Source organism: Phocoena phocoena, chromosome 3 (genome assembly GCF_963924675.1).
Source record: "Phocoena phocoena chromosome 3, mPhoPho1.1, whole genome shotgun sequence".
In the NCBI taxonomy this organism is placed as follows: Eukaryota; Metazoa; Chordata; class Mammalia; order Artiodactyla; family Phocoenidae; genus Phocoena; species Phocoena phocoena.
In genome coordinates this window covers 26,734,261-26,746,236 of record NC_089221.1, presented here as the reverse complement: position 1 = coordinate 26,746,236, position 11,976 = coordinate 26,734,261, and the positions used below count along the sequence as shown (strand labels likewise).

General features: G+C 41.7%; 1 protein-coding gene across 1 annotated transcript in view; it reads left to right on the top strand.

Annotated features, from left to right (window-relative positions):
- The first annotated feature begins 884 nt into the window (after positions 1–884).
- Positions 885–11,976, top strand: part of GOLPH3 (golgi phosphoprotein 3) — a 53,137-nt gene continuing 42,045 nt past the window's right edge. The window contains exon 1 of the mRNA XM_065874101.1: positions 885–1,410. Within this exon, the coding sequence (XP_065730173.1) occupies positions 1,186–1,410 (225 nt within the window). The 5' untranslated portion in view covers positions 885–1,185. The remainder of the gene's footprint in view (positions 1,411–11,976) is intronic.

The window sequence follows — 11,976 nt, the reverse complement described above, 5'->3', positions numbered from 1 at the left end:
TGTTTTACTTATAAGTTCCACTCTTCTGGCCCTACAAACCCCCCTCTCAGGTTGGGCATCTATTCTTTAACATAACTTGCTCAAACTGTCAAGCACGCCAAGAGGATTTACCCGAGTAGTTAAACTGAAAGAGATTTAATGTGTACAAAGACTTGGCAGGAAACCCAACAGGTTTATTGTCTCTATAAAAAGTTCGTTAAGGTCGACTGTACCGACGTGTGCAGTACTAACTGTACTCACTGTGCCCTCCCTGGTCGGGAAGGAGGAACAAAGTTTTACAAACAAAACTATTCAATTTGTTCTAACCTCTCTTTTCATACCGTAACACACCCAGAAAAACTAAAAGTCCGCTTTCAGGCCATTTAAACGCAGTTACTCCTTCTGAAGGGTCTGGGAATGTGGGCAGAGCGCGCGCCCTCTCCCCGCCCCATCAGCGGTGAGCAAAGTCCTTCCAGTGACTCGTGGGGACCCCGGATTCCAAGCCGGGTCTCTGCAGCCCCGGGCGAGGCCAACTCCGAGGACGGTGGTGTCTGGGGTGCTAAGGGGACAGCTCCAGACGGAGCAGGGTTCACCCTCGCGAGGCCAAGCCTGCCCGGATTCGCTGGGGCCTTGCCAGACTCTGGCTCCAGCCCCGGTTCTTTGGGGGACACGGGAAGGCGGGCGGAGGAAGGACACGTCACGGGAGGGGGACGGCGGGCCGGGCGGCGAAGGAACCCCAAGAAAAGGGTGAGCGCCGGGGGAGACCCGGGAGGCGGAGAGAGGGTCGCTGACAGCGAGTCCCGGCCCCCGGGTCCCTGCCCGCCGCTTCCGGCGTTCTCCCGGTCCGCCCCGCCCCGCCGCGGCCTTGCCACATCCTCCAGTGACGTCAGCCGGCGCCGCCATATTGGAAAGGCGCCGCCGCCGCCGCTGCTTCCTCCTCCTCCACCGCGTCCGTCTCGGAGCTCCGGCAGCCCCTGGGCTGCGATCGCAGGAAGGAAGGAGCCCCTCGCCCGCCCCGACGACCGGCCCGCCTGCTTCGCCCCGGCCCGTCTCCCCATGACTGCACCCGGCCCCGCTACCGACGGACGTCGCCCCAGCGCCCGGGTTTAACACGGAAGCGCGGGTCGGGGGCCGCGAAGGGAGGAAGAGGGAGACCCGGCAAGTCCCGCGTCCCTCTCGGCCCGGCGCGGCGCCTCGGCCGGAGCCATGACCTCGCTGACCCAGCGCAGCTCGGGGCTGGTGCAGCGGCGCACCGAGGCCTCCCGCAACGCCGCCGACAAGGAGCGGGCGGCTGGCGGCGGCGGTGGCAACGGCGAGGACGACGCGCAGAGCCGTCGCGACGAGCAGGACGAAGACGACAAGGGCGACTCAAAGGAAACGCGGCTGACTCTGATGGAGGAGGTGCTCCTTCTGGGCCTCAAGGACCGAGAGGTGCGGGTGCAGCGGTCAGGGCGGGGGCGGCCGGTGCGGGGCCCCGGCGCCAGGCGGGAGCCTGGCCACCGGCTCCACGCGTCTGCCCTCCCAGCTCCCGAGCTCCGCGCCCGGGAGCGCCCAGCTGGTCCCGTGCGTCCAGATCCTCCCCGCCCTGATTGCTTGGATTTCCCTTCTTTCACAGTCACTCCTTTCATTTTGACTCCCCGGCGGTCTGTTGCTTCCTCGCTTTTTTCCGCGTGTTTAACCCGGGTAGACCCCAGGGTACAATTCCCACCTGGAGACTTGCAGGTTAGAGTGCACCCGAACTCATAGGTTCTGCAGGTTTTAGGACCTGGGAGATCAGTGGACCTAGGTCCACTCATCTGCTTTCTGGGTGATTTAAAAAAAAAAAACACAAGGTGTACTGTTTGGAATTTTGAAAACATTTCGGTGAAATGGTAATGGAGGCAAAAGTTGTTTTACTGATAAAAGTCCAACAAAAATCTCATGAAACCTGGAAATGGACTTCCTAGGTAAATTTGTTTTGCGTGAGAGATTATTTTTAGTATCGCGTTTACGTTTCACCACTTTACTATTCTTTAAAAAAGTCTTGCAGTCTCAAGGAGGGGCATTTTCGTGGGCGCGCTTGAAATGCTAGGTTTGTGATTTGATGAAAGGCCTCAGCGTTTCCATAGATACTTGTGTTCTGACTCTGAAACGATTGTTTTCACCCCCAATACCTTGTGAGATTGTTCACACATAGAGAAGTTGAGAAAAATGCTGCAGTGACACCTATACACTCACCTCCTAGGTTCTATAATTAACATTTTGCTATATTTGCTTTATCACGGGTCTGTCTCCAAAAATGATTATTTTTAGAGACCTGCCATAGGGTCAGACAGATGAATGGATATTGTATAAATCGTGTATGGTGAGGGGTCCCAGAAGCTTGTTTTATCTCCCTATGGAAACTACAGACGGCACATTTTGAGAGTCAGATACAAAAATATCTAAGTTTTTTTTTTTAAATAAACTTTTCCCAGTTCACAGAGGTGGACAAAAAAAAAATAAGTCTTATTAAAACAACTTAGTCTTATTCACCAAAACTTATCGGATATAGGTGAGTTTTATATGGATTGTTTGTGGACTCCTGATATTTAGTAATCTAATGAATTAAAATTTACCTTGATGGACATGTCTAGAGTATTTGCATTTTCTGGGTTTCCAGTTTGCTCAGGCTTTTCTGATGATCTCTTGAAAAAAGTTGATGTCCCTCTGGCTATGAAAGGGGCCCCAGTATCTGTGTTTTAATTACTGAGTTATGATGAAAGCAGACTGTAAGTGAAATTCCTTTTTGTTCTTTGGAAAAGCAAGCTAGTTGTATAGTGTCCTAGAAATGTGATTTTTAGAAAGTATTCTTAAAAAAAAAAAGCTTTTTTTAGGCTTCACCATTTAGAATCTTGGTAATAAACATTTTTCTTTAAGTCTCTTTCTTTTTCCTTTGGGACAAAAGTAACATTATAAAAAATACCAAAAAAAAAAAAAAGCAAAGTGAAGAAAAGTCATCCATATTTCTGAGTGAACATTTTGGTTTATAGTTTTTGAGACTTTTCTATGTGGATACATTCTGTGTGTAAAACTAAAACTTAAACACTAAAACCAAAACTAGCTTTTGGACTTCTGAGTCACTCTAAATGAGAAATTATGGTGAGAAGGTACCTTTTTGTTTTTTTAAGTGTGTGTTACTCTAAATGTTTAAGCTGAAACATATTAACATGCTGTTTTTCTGTGATTGGTTTTCATGAAGATAATCTAAAGAATTTATTTGTTGAAGCTTAATGATACTTAACGAAACCTAGAAAATTTAAAGTTCTTTGGCGGTACATAATTGAAACCATCTGTTGTGTTTGTGTCAGGAGTCACTATACTTTGCCATGTCATGGCCAAGGTCCAGACAACTAGCTAATTCTGAGCATTTCAACAACCACGTAGGGAAACTTTTTTCCCTTTGCAGGCAGGTGCATGGAGTTGAAGTGGCAGTGGGTGGGGTTGGGACTTTGCATTGCTTTAGACTTAGGTTTTAGGGATTAACCTGTGTATTTTCCCCTGTCCTCACATCTTTACATAATAACTAGCCCTGGCAACTCATCCATTCATTTCTTTCTCTTTAGGAGATTCCTTCCACCTGCCTGTCGCCTGTCCCTATGTCTTCAACTTGTATCACTCTTTTTAGGGGACAGGAATTACTCTCTTACATAGGTTCTAGGCATTTACGCTTTTAACTTACTAAGTTTATTATTTATATAAAATTTATTTATTTAATTTATTTCTGGCTGTGTTGGGTCTTTGTTGCTGGTGCGGGCTTTCTCTAGCGGCGGCGAGCGGCTCCTCTTCGTTGCAGTGCGTGGGCTTCTCATTGTGGTTGCTTGTCTTGTTGTGGAGCACGGGCCCTAGGTGCGCGGGCTTCAGTAGTTGTGGCACATGGGCTCAGTAGTTGTGGCTCGCGGGCTCTAGAGAGCAGGCTCAGTAGTTGTGGTGCATGGTCTTAGTTGCTCCGTGGCATGTGGGGTCTTCCTGGACCAGGGCTCGAACCCGTGTCCCCTGCATTGGGAGGTGGATTCTTAACCACTGCACCACCAGGGAAGCCCCCTTACTAAGTTTAATATTAACAAATTCTAAACTTTACCTGTAATATATACAGCTTAATAAATTCACTGCTTTAACTCTTTATTATTTTAACTTAGTGTCCATCTTTGTTATATTTCTGGGTACTTTTAAGGTATTTAAAAGCTAAATTCAAAGGTTAGGTTTGTCATTAATGATGGACACATTTTATATATATGTGAGCTAACCTTACTTGAAATCAGAACAAGAAGAATTTTAAAGAAATGGTGAGAGGTGAAATTAGTTTGACTTTTCAAAAATGCTGAGAGTTACGGTTTGTTAAAAATGGTTTTTGTTGAATAATAAACCCACAGAAAAGTGCATGAGTGTGAAGAAGTTTTGCAAATTGAACACACCTGTTGAACCAGCACCTAGATGAAGAAACAACATGACCAGCTCTCCAGAAGCCCTGCTTGATTTCCTTTTCCAGTCACTGCCTGGTCCTCAAGGGTTACCACTGGCTTGACTTTAGAATTCAGCATAGAATAATTTTGCCTATTTTTGTACTTTTATTTGTGCCTTTTGTAAAGCAGAGTTTGTGAGCTTCATCCTTATTGTGTGAGGTTGTCATTTGTTCTTTCTCATTGTATTATCAGCTTACTTTTAACACATTTACAATCTATAATATTAAAATTATTTTAACTCGTATCCTGAATCTAGTATTCTCTCCCTCACCCCTTTGCTGAACAGAAGACTCAGCTTGCCTGCCAGTAAGCAGATGGTCTGGCTTCAGATTACCTATTAGGGATGACTCTAAAGTTATTGTGAGTTTCATTTCAGATTTTTTACCAGTGATTTTCCTTTCTGTCTTTTATTAAAACACCAATGCCTGGGCCCCTCTGGCGATTCCGATGCTCAGTCTGGGCAGAGGACATAGGTATTGAAGTAAATTGTCAGAGGCCACAGCAAGGATGGCAGATGGGTTTAAATTTGAATTCAACTTCCAAATAATTAGCAAGATTTCTGCTGTCTCCCCTGTAGTTGAGAGGAAGGGACTGCAAACAAGCTAGGTATTTTTTCCTCCCAACGATTTGATTTTTCCATAGGTGCCTCCAGGAGTTAGTGTTTTCAGAATGCCTCATTGAGAATTATGTGAAATAACTGGTGTCATATACTTTTAAATATCTTCATTCATGACAAATCTTAGTGCATTAAAGTTGGATTTGATTACTTTAAACGGCCAGGTATAATTTAGAGTGTGCATGTGGAATAGCAGAGTGGAAAGAGGCAGTATAGTATAGTCCTGGTCTGCGGTGTATCCTTTGTTTTACATGTTATTTGATCTCTGAGCCTCAAAGCTCTCTAAAATGGAGAGAGACGGAGACCTCTCCTATGGTTCTGATTGGACTGCTGCGGACATTTATTGTTTTACTCTCCACCTTGTCCTTTCTAGGTTTTGTCTTGTTTTTAGGGTGTTCCCATTGGGTGTATTTCCAGGATGCACTGTTGAAGCATTTACCCTTTCTGTTTTGTGGTGCAGTCAGACCTAGACTTGTCCAACCAGACATTTTCTCCTGGGGCTTTGGATCTTGAGAACAGAACAGCCAGGCTTGTGGGGGTGTTTGGAGACCTATCAGAGGAGTGTCAGCGTAGGTCAGAGTGTTCTCTGACTTGGGTCCCTTAGCTTCTTTCTCCCTAGCCCTTTGGTGCTTGTCTTTCCCATCCCGATTTTCCAGGCACCTTTCAATTTTGTAAGCTTTAGGAACCTTCCAGTAAAGTCCCTTTTTAAAGAAAGCCAGAGTCAATTGTTAATGTTTTTAATGCTTGCAGATAAGAACCTTAATGTGATAATTTAACTCTATCTTGAAAAATAAGTAAGTGCTTGAGCTGGATAATACACTCTTAGGGTAAAATAGTTAAGTTTAACTAAAATGATGGAACTGACTTTTGTGTGGCTTTTAAATTGGCTCCAACGATTGATACCAGAGTGTTCCATTTTTGGAGTAAGTTTCCCAAGGTCGCTACTTTGAAATACAATACTTAACAAGATGGCTAACTTTGTTGTTTTTTTTAATTCTCCTTTCTATACATGCAGTAATATACACCATCTCTGGATATCAAATCTGTTAATGAGAAATTCATTTAACAAATATTCAGTATTTAAAGGTATGCTAAGATTTCAGTAATTTAAAGTGTAATAAAGACTTCAGAGTTTTGGAATTTTGTTATTCCTTTAATACAAATTATATGCTATTCATATTTTTGAAAGATTTGAGTTTTCATTTCTTTTTTTCAGGTGTATTTAAGAGTAAGTACACACATAAGAGATATACAAGATCTCAAAAATTAGTTTTTGGAGGTCATTGAACCACTTGATTGTATCTTTTAAACAAGATTTTATGTTAGTGAGATTACTTTTCAGTGCTTCAGCGTCCTTTCACAGTGTGGCCAAAACATTCATTGATTCATTTTATAAGTCATACTAATATTTGATATTTATTAATTTTAAACCATCTGAGCATTCCTGTATGGATCATTTGAGATTATCTTGTAGGATTGTACTTTGAAATTATTTTGATCAAATATTTGGGGAGTTTTTCTGATGTTTAAAGAGATTACCTATTACAGTAAGTGTCAGCTTACATGTAAATCTCAAAAGACCCTAAATGCATTATGCTTGTCCAGTTATGCCGTGTTAAACCTTTGGCCCAAGCAAACTTTCCCTACTTTGTATCAGCATAATTTTTCTGCTATTAGAGTAAATTGTATCATTCAGAGTTGCTGTAGTCTTTGTTCAGGGGATTTTATTTTCATGCTAGTTTCCTTTTGAAGCAGCACAAAGAGACTGCTGGTCCCCATGTTTCTTTCACATAATAAGTGTAGTGACAAGTAACAAAGGTGGGAGCCTGGCTTCATTTTGGAATTGATGTTAGTGGCTTTAGGTTTCCTTGATCAAAGCTTGAAAGACTGCAACATGTTTCAAAAGTATTGTAGAGTGTTATAATGTAATTTAGTAAATCTTGGGGTTTTAATTTAGGTATTACAGGTAAATATATAAAATAGGCTGTTATTTTATTCATATTATCTCACCTTATTAGTTGTTTGGTTAACATCTGATCTGCAAGAATACAAATAATACTAAAGTACATTACATTGCCAGAAAGAATGCTTCTTGTAAATATATTTTTAAGCTGAAAAAGTTAAATTTTAAATGAAAAAAAGACCTTATTTTTAAACTTAATAACTTGTGTATAGTTTACATATTCCTTTAATAAGGGAAGGTCTTAAATTGGAGTCAAAGGATGGAGTTTAAAAGTCTGTAAAACGTTCTGCAGTTGTGTGTGTTGTATGTGTATATTTTTCTGGAGAAAGAGAACATAGCCTTCATCAGATACTCAAAGCATTTAGTGAACCAGAAGGTTAAAAATTATCTAACAGAAACTGTTCCTTTGTTTTAGTTTAAGTTTTTTGTTTTGGCTGTGTTTTGTCTTTTTTTTTCCTCTTGAAAATTGACTACAGAAAATTTCAGGTTTCAGGGTTGTGGTGGGTTAGATTTTCAGTTCTGTGAGATTTGAGATAGGAAGCCAGCATTTCTGTAGCCTGGTCATTCTACCACATGTAGAATTCTAATACCTTCCATGCATTAATCAAATATTTATTGAGCCAAGTCCTTGATGAGGTGCCAACACTAGGAAGAAGTTCTCTATCTTCAAGCCCATTTCATTTTGTTCTGTGGGTCAAAACTCTTACAGTAAACTAAAAAACTAAATTGTGTTGCTGTCGTAGAATTTTCCCATGGTGAATATCTCAGCTTGGCATATAGCTGCCATTCAGAAAATATTTACTAAGTAAATCATGTATTTTCATTTAGGGTAGCGTCATACCCAAGGGAGGGAAAATTGGTTCTGGGGGTGGTGGTGAAAAATTCTTCTTCTATGTGTAAAGCATAGATACACATACAGTGTGCCATGTTACTAAAATTTTATGGGGGAGGGTGTGGTTATAGAAAAAAGTCTGAAAAAGCTTCTTTAGGGAGCAGTAATGGAAAAAAAAGTTGAGAAATAGTGAAATAAATTAATATTGAAAATACTAAGTTTGTGCTGAGTTGAGGATTAGAAATCTTTTTCTCCAATAGGACTTTTTTTTTTTTTTTTGCGGTACGCGGGCCTCTCACCGTTGTCAGCAGCCATGGCTCATGGGCCCAGCCGCTCCATGGCATGTGGGATCCTCCTGGACCGGGGCATGAGCCCGTGTCCCCTGCATCGGCAGGCGGACTCTCAACCACTGCGCCACCAGGGAAGCCCTCCAATAGGACTTTTTATTTTAATAGAATTTGACTTGTAGTTCAGTAGTAGGAGGAACAGTTTTAGTATACTGAGCTGCAGGGAGTTGTGAGTTAAATTTTAAGAACTAAGTTATTCTTGTTGGTTAATAATGTGTAGGTAAACTCTTTGTTCCCTAGTCTCTACCCTCTGCCCTGTGGAGGGACTGGAAATAAAGGACTGCATATAAATTGCTAGTGGTTGTTTTTACTCTGGTTTCATTTTCTAGTTCCAGTTTCTCAAATGCAACTGTTAAACAGTTTTATACTATGTTAACAAAATAAGCTCAGAAATAGGATTTTAAGAATTTAGCTTAAATTTCAGTCAGTGAATTGACCTTGTCATTTAATTTTTGTATCTACGCCCTGTTGTATAAAATGGAAACAGATTTAGTTCAGTCCAACTTTTTTTAAAAAAAATAAATTTATTTATGGCTGCATTGGGTCTTTGTTGGTACACGTGGGCTTTCTCTAGCTATGGTGAGCAGGGGCCACTCTTCGTTTCGGTGCACGGGCTCTAGGCACGTGGGCTTCAGTAGTTGTGGCACTCAGGCTCAGTAGTTGTGGCTCACGGGCTTTAGAGCGCAGGCTCAGTAGTTGTGGCGCGCAGGCTCAATTGCTCTGTGGCGTGTGTGATCTTTCTGGACCAGAGCTCAAACTCATGTCCCTTGCATTGGCAGGCGGATTCTCAACCACTGTGCCACCAGAGAAGCCCTAGTTCAGTCCAGCTATTGGACACCTATGTGCCAGTGTCTTTGCTGGTGGTGAGGTTGCAAAGAAAAACTTCTCACCCTCAGGAGCATCCAGTCTATATAGAAGACAGATTTGCAAATGATTCCAATAAAATAAATTATTGACTTTAATGGAAGTACACGTTAAGTGCAATAGGGACATAAGGGGGTGCCTTGGATCAGGAATTAGAAGATTGCCATGTTTTTGATTTCCAACCTTGCCTTTGAGTAGTTAGAATAATTAGTTAGGATAAATGCTTTAAATTCTTAGACCCTCAGTTGCCGGCTGGGCACAATGGGCCTACATTTGTGGGCTGTCCCATAACTTCTGAATTGTAGGGATCCAATGAATTGGCATATGTGCAAGTGCTTTAAAAACTGCAAGGTGTTGAACAAATGCAAATAGGTAATTACCTAGCCCAGAGAAGAATTAAGATTTATAGTGATCTTGACAAGTATTTAATATTTCCACTGTTTTTATTATTTCTTAACCCTCTTGTGCTTTGCTGGGCTTAGTGAACATCTGTTCAGATGCAATTAGTTATCTGTGCTCGCTTATCTTTGTGTTTGTCCTGAACCTGCAACCCGTTTTTTTTTTTTTTTTTTTTTTTGGTAATCCTTGGCATGCTGTACTGGGAAATCTGGAAACCTGAAGTACCACTTCTTATTCTTAGGCCAAGTCCAGAGTCTTCCTTGAACAATTCTTATAAGATACTGCTGACTCTCCAGAGACATCAGAAGCCTCCAAACCTCCAAAATGATAAATGATTCTAATGACAAGTAAATAAAATAACACATGTAAAGTGCCTAGTATAGTTGGTGCACAGAAGTATTAGGTTTCATCATGTCTTGGCTCTAAGTTGAAAAGCTTAAAAAGGTCCTTGACCTCTTCTAACCCCTCTGGTCACCAGTTCTTCCCACCTTTCGTTGTTCCCACCTCCCGTTTTTGATGCCCCTTCTCCCATTTTTTAGGGGGAAGGCTCCTTCCTGCCTAAGTTCAAGGCCAGGATCTCTTGAAGGTCTTAGGGCTGGGTCGCCTCGAGAAGGCATTGGCCCACAACTCTTTCTTTTTAAATTTATCTTTATTGAAACATTTTCCCCATTTCCTCCATATCTTTTAATTTACTTTTCATTTCTCCTTCACTGTAGGTCCTTTGGCTACCAAAGTGCCTTCCCTGAGGAGGTTGAGAGTGGGGAAAGACGTGGGAATAACAATTTCCAAAATTGCCCCAAATTATAAAATTGTACTTTGTGCAAGGTTTTGTTAAATGGGACTAGGAATGAAATAAAGTAACAAGAAAAGTCCTGGTCTTCACAAGTATATAGTCTAGTAGTGGGGAGATAAGGCACTTGAGAATTAAAGTAACAGTGTAAAGTAGTACTGTCCTAAGTGCCAGTTGGGTAGTAGAAGACAGTACATTTTTGGTTCAGAGGAAGTAGTGAATTAGGCTGAGGCTGTCCCGGAAAGTGTCAGAAGCAATGGGGAGTTGGGCCAGACATTGCACTATTTACAGAAGAAGGGGCATTTCAATTTAGGAGAGTAGGGGGAGCTAGGGCTTGGAACAGAACCTCCTGGGGACTTCTATTCACAAAGTACTTTGAAGCTGACTGGAAATTGGTTTTGGGTTTAGCTTCCACTTGATTGTCACAAATAGTGTTTTAAGATGGCGTCTATGAAATTCTAAATTAAAGTTAAAAAATTGTTTTAACATACGTTTTAGTGATTTTCAAAAATATTTGGTATGTTTAGAAATTGTTTTTAAGTTTTGAACTTATAGTGTTTTGTCCATCCATCCATCTGTCTCTCACTTGTCCTCAAATAGTTGAGGATCGTTTATGCTCTGCGCAGTGTCCCTAGTGCTGGGCTAGAAACATTATTAAAATGGTTCCCTCGTACAGTCTCCATAGTCTTAACTGTGACTGATAGGTCTAAAAGAATAAAAGGAAAGGTTTTTTTTCAACTTTTTTTATTGTGGTAAAATATACATAACGTTTACTGTTTCCGCCATTTTAAAGTGTACAACTCAGTGGTGTTAAGGACCTTCACGTTGTTGTGAATGTTGCAACCATCATCACGATTCCTTTCCAAACTGCAACTCTTAACCATTAGCGAACTGCTCCTTTCCCCCTCCCCCTAGCCTCTGGTAACTCTCATTCCATTCTGCTTTCTCTCTCTGAATTTGACTCTTCTAGATACTTCGTTAAGTAGAATTGTGTATCTGACCTTTTGTGTCTGACTATTTTATTTAGCATAAATGTTTTCAGGGTTCATTCAGGTTGTAGCATGTATCAGAATTTCATTCTTTTTTAAGGCTGAATAATATTCCATTATATGTATATACCACAGTTTGTTTATCCATTCAACTATCATGGACATTTTGGTTGTTTCTGCTTTTAAGCTATTGTGAATAAGGCTGCTTTTGGAACATTGTTGTTTGAGTCCCTGCTTCAATTCTTTTGGAGATATACCTAGAATTGGGCTTGCTGGATCACGTGGTAATTCTGTGTTTAATTTTCTTGAGGAACTACCATACTGTTTTCCACAGTAGCTGCACCATTTTACATTCCTAGCAGCAATGCACAAGGATTGCAATTTCTCCACATCCTGGCTGTCACTAGCTACTTTCTGGTTTTTGGGGTTTTTTAAAAAATTTATTAAATTTATTTATTTTTGGCTGCATTGGGTCTTCGTTGCTGCACACGGGCTTTCTCTAGTTGTGGTGAGCGTGGGCTACTCTTCATTGTGGTACGCATGCTTCTCATTGCGGTGGCTTCTCGTTGCGGAGCACAGGCTCTAGGTGCACGGGCTTTAGTAGTTGTGGCACATGGGCTCAGTAGTTGTGGCTCCTGGGCTTAGTAATTGTGGCACACGGGCTTAGTTGCTCTGCAGCATGTGGGATCTTCCCGGACCAGGGATTGAACCCGTGT